Consider the following 9,341-nt stretch of genomic DNA (forward strand, 5'->3'; position numbering starts at 1 on the left):
GCGCCGTAGTTGTGAGCTTTGAGAAGCTCATGGCTGGCTTAAAGAGATAGAGTTACCACCCATTTTTTAGAGGAAATAGGTCATCATTTTCAGACTTGAAAATTCAACTTTAGATCTTTGATAGTGACTCCATTCTCCATGGGGAAGGCACTAAACCAAAATGCTTTGGGTCCCAAGGATTGAGAGAGGGAAGGTGTTAAGGCACCCCTCTCTACAAACTGCTATAGCAGCCCATTACGAGAGTAATTTGGACTCAAATTTTAGTGAAGCATGAATTGATAAGATTGTTCAAAGCTCTTAAAATCTAGCGAAAATGTTCCCAACCTCGCCGAGAATTGATTTAAGGTGATGTTATCGGGTCTTAAGTATTGGTTTCCCTAAATCTCTCACATTTTTACCTTTTTTTCTCAATCTAGAAGAAGTTGTGAATGCAAATTTCCCAAGATTTTAGGGCTTTAAGTAATTCTAAAGTAAAAACAGAGAGACGGTAGAATGAGAGGCTTACCTCTCATGTACGACATTGAAACCAACTTTCCAATAGCTAAAAGGACTTTAAACAAAACTTGAGCAAGGCACGGAGCTAAGCTAACCATTTATAGTGTTAAGTTCGGAAGACAAGATTTCAAGCAGAATGGGTGTATTACAAAAGTTGGGAAACTGTTCATCTCTCCAAGCTCGAGTTGGGCCTCTATTTATAGAGGAAGAGGGAGGGAGATGTGATTGAAATTTGTTTAGCTATAGTGTCCGTGATTCAGTAGAGTTCTTTCATTGAAATAGGCAAACATTTTGAGAGTGAAGGGCCTGTAGTTGACCATTCTTTCTTGGTGCAACAAATTTTCTAAGTTTGGAATGCTTCTTATGGATTTCGTGTGTCCAATGAGGGATTGGGGCGTGCTAGACGTTGCAACACCGTATTTAGGGTTGACAATGGAAAAAAAGCATAAATAACTTTTAAATGGTTTTGTCATTTATTAGTTTCAAGTGGGAATTTGTTTAAGTATTTTGAGATTTTTAAGCTTATTAGGCTCAAATTCATGGTTAGGTGTTTTAATGAGGTCAAGTAAGGATCTGACATCGGTCCCCACCCTCTTAAGATCCTAGGTTGGATAGTTGATGTGGCGATTCAATCTAGTGCATCGAAATAATGCCTTCCTAGTTTAACGGTCAAATGGGTGATTAGGACATGAAATTTGAGGTGCTGGAGTTTTTTGGGCCTCTAAACATGGTGGCAGGGTATAATTGGTCAAATAAGTCTTGAATGATGGAGATTCATGACAGATGAGCTTTTGATCAATAAAATTCATTAAAACGGAATCAAGGCTTGATGTTGGGTCAAATAAGAGAATTTTGGGACAAAATTTGGTGGGTAGTAATGGATTGGGCTTATGAGACTGTTGGAAGGGTTTGATCGTGTTAGGTATGTACAAATCACGGGTTTTAGGTTCAAGGAGCGTTGTAGTGTCATATGCATCGAAATAGAATCTAAAACACGACAGTCTAGTACCCGAATTTTCATTTTGCAACAATCTAGTACCCGATATTAATTCACTGTCAGTTAGAAGATAAAAATAACTAAATACCCCTCAGCCATTTCGAGTAATGCATGAATTCCCTATTAAAATTACAAAAATGACTCCATCATTTTGAATTCCCTATTAAAAAATAATTATTTAGGATGATATTCACGGACGATCTCCAACTTGCAGTGTCAAACTTTCATTTTGAATTTGGCTTGGTAGACCAAACAATCGTCCTTGGGACAGATGGTGGGGAAATACGCGATGTCATCACAGCCGTCTGTTCTGTGCCTCTTGAAATCAAGAATGAACATGAACATGGCGATGAATAGCACCAGGTGGTTCAGGGTGTAGCGCTGTCCAACGCACTGGTGGGCACCAGCACCAAACGCTAAGAAGTTTTTCTTGTACATCCTGTCTTCTTGTCTCTCCTCCGAGAACTGGTTCGGATCGGTGAAGCCTTGGAACGACGACTCGAAGACGGATGGGAAAACTATTGCTCCCTTCGGGATTGTATAGGATTCTGTCAACTGGAAATCTTCTCTAGCGATGTGCGGTACAAGCATCGCGGGGGCTCGCAACCTAATGATTTCTTTGGCCACGGCCTGGGTGTATTTCATCTCCGTCAACTGCTCCATTGTTATGAGTGTGTCGGATTCTGGACAATAAATAATAGAAACTTCTGCTCGGGCCTTCGCGAGTACATCCGGATGCGAGTCCAAGAGCGTCATAGCCCAGAGCAACGATGACGTCGAAGCATCTTGCGCAACGAACATGAAGTCGAAAATATGCTCGCCAATCTCAGCGTCACTAGTATGCTGCGGCGGAGAGGATTCCTTGGCTTCAAATGCAGCGTCGATCTCCTTCACGGCGATCAAACAAGATGATTCCTTTCCCGATCATTTTAAAGGTCAATCAGATTGATCAAACTGTATCACTTAATTAGAAAACTAGGAGAAGGACATCAAAAAACAGAGGAGAAAAAAAGATGCCGATAAAAATTTTGCACCGCAACATTAAACAATCATCGAGCCATAAAAAAAGGAGAGAGATACTAAACACATCAGAATCGACGATCGTCAAAGTAAGAAGAAAAGAAGATAATCAAATAAACAAAGACAATCGAAAGTTTTATGCAGGGGGGAGACCGAGGGGTTAAAGATGAGGACTAGAAGCGGTCATGAAGAGGAAGAGGATTGCGATGGCGAAGATGACGGACAACGATGATGACGATGACGACCATGATGACGACGAGGAATCTATGGAAAATGGTAGAAGGGGCCATAGTAGTGAGTATGGAGGAGCAGAGCTGCAGAAGGAGGGGGTGGACGTGAGGAAGAGGAAGACAATGAGAAGTTGGGTTCGAGGAAGAGGAAGAGGTGAGGAATGTCGTTGACGCCGCTATTGGTACAGCAGTTGAATAGTGAGATGATGAACAGGATGGGTAAAATGGTCTGTATATTTTCGTAAAAGTTAGTTTTGATATTTCTGATAATGTGTTAATGCCGGGTATTAAATTGTTCGCAAAGTGAAAGTTGGAGCACTCAGCCTAAAGCCTAATCGGAATTTTTTTCCCAAAAATAACTTGGGTTTCCAAGAAAACAGGGATAAAAAATACTCCAGTTCCGACTCTGGTTTTCAACCAAAACAATGGAGAAAGTGGAGAGAAGAAAACAGGATAAAGGGAAGAATAGTGAGAGGGAAGATGGGAAGGGCCGATGTGAATAATAGACTTTGCTAATTATTTAGGCACAAAAAAAAAAATGGAGACTGCCATATCAGGTGGCAATTTTATGGGCTTTTAGAGAGAATCTTGTACCACTATATTGAATTGGTCTATATGGAACTTATGGGGTGTGGATTGAAAACCCATATGGAACCAAATCCGATTTTCGGATTATTTGATGGTACCCAATAAACATGTATGAGAAATCTTGGTGCTCATCCTGCAATGATGGATTGTTCTGTCCCATCTAATGCGAGGGTTGAATCATTTTTGAGTTCTGTATTTTTAATTTCCAATCAGGAGGTTCATCTCATCCAAATTCCTTAAGATGGCTAAAGGCTTCTTTTTTTTTCCTAGTTTCTATCCCTTTTGAGTAGTAGCAGTTGGAAAAATGCTGTCAGAATCATAATACACATGCAAAGTATATTATATGCTTGACAAAGTGAGAAGTGAGAACTTAGGGTTCGTTTGATTTGTAGTTGGAATTGGAATTGGAATCAAAATCCACCGGAATTAGAATCGAAATGGTTCAGACAGGAATACGAATGAGAATTGAAATCAATAGAAATGGGATTTCATTCCTTAGGGAGGGATAGGGAATGGTCATTCCTTCAAATGGGGGAATGCCATTCCAGGAGAAATGGGAATGAAATTCTGATCCCATTCAACCAAACAGTTAGAATCGGAATAGCCCATTCCGATTCCAATTCCAGACCCCTATTCCCATGATCCAAACAGTGCCTTAGTATGGATGGCTCGGGCCTAACTAAGCCTTAGCCCATTCTGCTTATAAATTTGAAAGGTATCAGGATCCTAAAGAACGCTAGGTAAATCAGAAAGCCTTTACACATGGGGATGTACCAAAAGGGCTCCATGTATGGCCTTTGCGCCCTTTGTTCACAAGCAATCAATTCAAGTCCAATCCTAAGAATTGGGCCCAAGGCCAAGTCTAAACTATCTAATCTCGGCCTAGTCTTTACTGAAATTTGATGCATTTAATTTGGGCCTGAGTTGGTTAATCAGTTCACACTAAAATTGATATAAAATGTATATGTACTATGGTTTATAAAAAAATTGCATATATGCATGTATGCATGTAAACATTTGTTCATATGTGTGCGTATAGTCAAACCAAGCTACAATTGGGATGAGATAGGATTGGGCTCAAGCTACATAAGGGCAGAACTCAGGCCCAACCCATGTAAAATAATGGGCTGGATCAATCTGCACTGGGCCTGACCAAATTGCAGTACTAATTATATATCCAGGATAAATGCTCCCTTAGTGAGCATAAATACAATTATAACTTTTGATGCATGATAGGTACTAATTAATTAGGGAATGATCCAAAGAGAAGAAGGTGTAGACTTGATGTGAAATGGGGAGGTCATTAAGGGAAGAAGCCAGGGCCATTTGATAATGGCTGAGCTGAATGAGCTATTGAATTTGCCTTTCCAATTGATAAAATGATTAAATGATAAGTATCCAAGGATGTAGTAATCAATTCAGTTTCAGCTTCTGCCCTTAAAAAATATGCAGTAAGACATTAAGTTCAGCCACTTCAGCTGTTATTACCACAGGAAACTTTCTTTTTCCCTTAAAAATAGGATTGAAGTGTTTTGACTTAGCTTGCTGAAAGATCTATGCGAAAATAATAGACAAAGATCATGATTTATTACATATTTTTTATTCTTGGATGCAAGTTATGTACTTAATAAAAGCCATGGTTTTAATCTTTTGAACCATTTTGCATCTTATAATGAATTTTATTTTTGAAAATTTTGTGGTTCAAATTTATATTAATTTAACACTAAACTATAAATTATCAATTTTATTAAAAACAAATGGATGAGAATCCCAATTCCTTGGAAAAAATACTAAAATTCTATCTAAAATAAATATATACATAATTTAGTGATATTTTTTATTACAAAAAGTAAAACACTTTATTTTAGCAAACTTTTTAAAACTGAAATTTGCCTAAGTTTAAATAAAACTTAGGCAAATATGCTTTCTGTTCTTTTCCAGAAAAGAAAAAAAAAGTGTTCTTCCTATCAAATAAAACTTGAGAACGAAAACCTATTTTTTAAAAAATCCTTTTTCTATTTTTTGTAGTAAAAAGAAAAGAAGGATTAAAATAGCCTCAATCCAATGCAAAAAGGGGGTGAATAACACAAGCTGTATAATATTTACAAGTATAGAACTAGCACCAACAAAATAAATCTCAAACAAAACACCACAAAGCCAAACACCGCCCCCTAACCAAAACCCATAAAGCCTCAAAATACACCAAAAAAGAGAATCTGAGACACCAAACAACATACCCAAAAGCGAAAAATCACTATACCAACAAACCTAAATTATGTTGATTCTTCTTCCAGATTCTTCTTCCTGTGCCTCCTTGTCTTTTACCTCTACCACAGACACCCCTAGTGATTCTAGGACTTATTTGGACCATGTTGTCCACATAAAGATCTATCAACTTTTTCAGCCTTTTTACTTTAGAAAGCCCTCCATACTTGTAAATATTTGCTTCAACAACCCTGCACCTAGAAATGGCAACAGGGTGGGGCAGGGATCCCCACCCCTAACAACAAGGATAGTGATTCCCCAACCCTACTCTCCGCTATATCACTTATTTCTATTTTATTCTAGAAAAATGTCAAAATCATTTATTTTTATTTCATTGACTATAAAACCTAATATATATATATATATATATATATATATATATATATATATTTTAAAAATAAAATAGTTATAATTTACAATCAAATCAAAATATATCTAAATATATTCAAATGCATTCAGATTGACTATAAAACCTTATATATATATATATATATATGTTTGATCTCAGCTTGAATATAAAACAACCATATATATTGGGCTCAAGTTCAGCTCAAAGTTCGATTTAGACCAAGCCGAATTGAGCATTTTACACAAACTCGAATAGTTCATAAAAGACTTGACTCATTTCCATCCCTATTTAGTATTCACGTTAACATTAATATGGTGGCAATTAGTTGTTATTATTATGTTTTTCCCTGTTCAAAAGAAAAAGTTATTAGGTTTTCACATTCACGTACAAACTATAAAGTGGGCCAAACCACCCACGGGCTAGTATGGCTTGGTCATTGTAGCAAGCGGCTAAACCCCGTACCATGCTGGGCTGGGGTTTTGAGGCCCATAGGTTGAAATTGCAAGACACAAACAATTGGTCCAACACAACCCATGGTGCAAGCACGACATGGTTCACGTGTCAGCCCAACTAACCCACACACACATTATTTTATTCTAATATTATTATTATTTTTTAATTTTATTTTATTATTTAATATATAAACAATTGTACACATCAGCATTCATATGAATTAAAATTTTATTTTGTTTTTCAAATTTTTGTTTATCTTATTAATTTGTTTTTATCTTTTTCATTTTTTTTTTTCAACTTTTCTAAAAAAATCCTGCCGCCTGTGTTCCGGCCTGGGCCTCAGGCCGTGCCAGGGTCCCCTCTTGGGGGGATTCGTGCCAAGTAGGCATGATCCACCAAGGCCCACGTTCTATCATAACATGGTATGCTACAGTGCAAACGGCCCACAAACATTACACCTACACATTCACGTGACCATATTGCCGAACATCCCCTTAAAATCCACCTTTCAAATGCTGATGGCCTACTAGTTGAGATGGTTGCATGGCATCCCTTCATTTAGAGGTGCGGGATTACAGACACACAAGCTCTCTGTTATATGACCAGTAGGCTTTACATGCGAGGCTGGGTTTAATAGGCACAATATAGTAAGCACGTCCAATGAATACTTAACAAATATTCTGACAATTGTCAAAAGTGTCAAAAAATTTTCTAAGTATTTATTGAACATACTTAAAACATTGTACCTTCCTGATCCGAACTACTCACATAGGCCTTGCTCTACCCTAACCTTGATTCCTAATTTACCCTCACCTCTATTCTTATCTTACCCTCACTCAATAAAAGAAGAAAAAAAATCCACCTACCAAATTCAACAATTTGGCTCAACTACAATCAAAAGTAACTGTGCTGAGAGCGAGGCTGTACAGACTATGGCTTTACTTTGGAAAGCCAAAAGCCTTTTCTCTTCAACCACTCATTTTATGGAAATTTTTTAAAATCTTCCTTGGCTTTACTAATAATATTGTCTACTCTTTGACCAATGTTTGCAACCCATCAATCACCGGGACAATTGAACTGTTTGAATGGTCACCTATCCTATTTTCTAGTTCAGTTTTTCAGAAATCCATCATCTGACCAAAAATCGTTGATTTAGTAGTTAAAACCCATCTAAGTTGGACAGTTGAACCATTGGCCAGTTTGACTAGGTCTCTAGGTCACGGGTTACAAGTTATATCTTTATATATATATACCAAAACTTTTAGAGGCCATGACTTTGCCCAGTTATTCAATTGGAGTGATTTTTTTTGGTCTTGGGTAACATTTAAGATCTATGCTTTCCCTAGCTATTTCTTGTTAAAAATGTCATTTCTTGACTTTAAATATCAATTTTTAGGTTTTTAATTTATAAAACATTAAAAACTTAAATAAAAAGTATAAATAGACATAAAATAATACATTTATATGTAATTATACATCATTTTGTTCTATGTACTATGTGTTTATACATATTTATACATACCTACATATGACGAGTCACATTTTGACCCGGATGTTTGAACCATTGACCCATGACCCAAAAGTTAAACCGGTTCAGCCTCCACGCCAATTTTTTAAAACACTGCTCTTGACTTTCAACACCTCTGAAAACCCCCTGTCAGATATATTCTATCAAATACTAAACAAAAGAATGCAAATCACTACTCTACCCATTATAAGTAGCGTACACTTCATATTCCAAGTATATATATTACCCAAAAGTTTCCAAAATATTGGCTGTTTTGCAAATGAACAAAATGCCCCTAACCTTGAGAGGGTGATCTATTGAAGTAAATATTGTATGAGGGCATATAAAAGTTAGGTATTTGTGCATTTAGAGATGGTTATGATCAATGTTTAGATCTATATAAACTAGGGAAAATTGTAGATTAGTACCCTATACTTTGGGCTTAGTCTCACTTTGGTCCATGAACTTTAAAATGTGTCAATCCAGTACCTAAACTTTCAAAACGTGCCAACTTAGTATTTATTGTTAACCAACCGTTAAGTGATATATAAAAGGACATAAATGCCATTTGGGTTTAATCTAATTGTCTTTATTAACCAGTTCTTTGCACTGATTCTAATTTGCGGAAGATGATGTTGAAAAAGGAAATATCGCCGGAAAACCGTCTAGAGAATGTCGTACTCAATTTATTTGGTCAGAAATCGATATGATGGAGAAAAGTGGTTTGTTAAAAAACGATCCGATAGATCAATATTGCTTTGGTTTAATATTGATTCTTGAGGAAGAAGATGATGAACAATGTCTTATTTTGAAGGGTAATTTTGACATTTTCAAAGGTTTTAAGTTGCACATGTCATCATGTGATAGAGATAACTGACAGACTGCTAACAGTAGGGACTAAATTGGCACATTTTGAAAGTTTAAGTACTTAATTGACACATTACAAAGTTTGAAGACCAAAATGAGAATAGGCCCAAAGTACAAGGTACTAATTTACAATTTATATCAATTGATAATTAAATCAACATGCTTTATTAATTAGGGCTGTAAATGGATTGAATTGAATTAGATACAGGTAGATCCAAATTGGACAAACTTATCCATCGGATTTATATTGGATCTGAATATTGCAATCAGATATTAAATTGTATAAATAAATTAAACAAAAACGATCAAAATATTATATATTTCAAAGAATTGAATATTGTTTGCAACCCTAGCTATTATTTCTTCCTTGTGTTATTACATTTTGAATAAATTTACCAAGAAAAATAGATCAAATAGTGGCCCTACAGATATATAATAATTGTATAGGGGGGGGGGGGGGGGGTTCACCATGTGCTAGGGTATCTTTGTTGCATTAACGATAATTGATGAGATGATACCAAGTGGGTCACGGTCATTTTTTATCTTTCAAATTAAAATGATTCTTACGAG

The 9,341-nt window shown here is 36.3% G+C and overlaps 1 protein-coding gene across 1 annotated transcript; it reads right to left on the reverse strand.

Annotated features, from left to right (window-relative positions):
• Positions 1–1,692: 1,692 nt before the first annotated feature.
• LOC148844256 (cytochrome P450 710A1-like) lies at positions 1,693–2,413 on the reverse strand (the record flags this gene model as incomplete). Its single annotated transcript, XM_088959524.1, has 1 exon — positions 1,693–2,413. A coding segment is annotated over one exon (705 nt), but the record flags the coding sequence as incomplete, so codon positions are not given.
• Between the last annotated feature and the right edge of the window lie 6,928 nt (positions 2,414–9,341).

Source organism: Nelumbo lutea, chromosome 8 (assembly GCF_056320005.1).
Source record: "Nelumbo lutea isolate HS-2025 chromosome 8, American lotus-T2T, whole genome shotgun sequence".
Lineage (NCBI taxonomy): Eukaryota > Viridiplantae > Streptophyta > Magnoliopsida > Proteales > Nelumbonaceae > Nelumbo > Nelumbo lutea.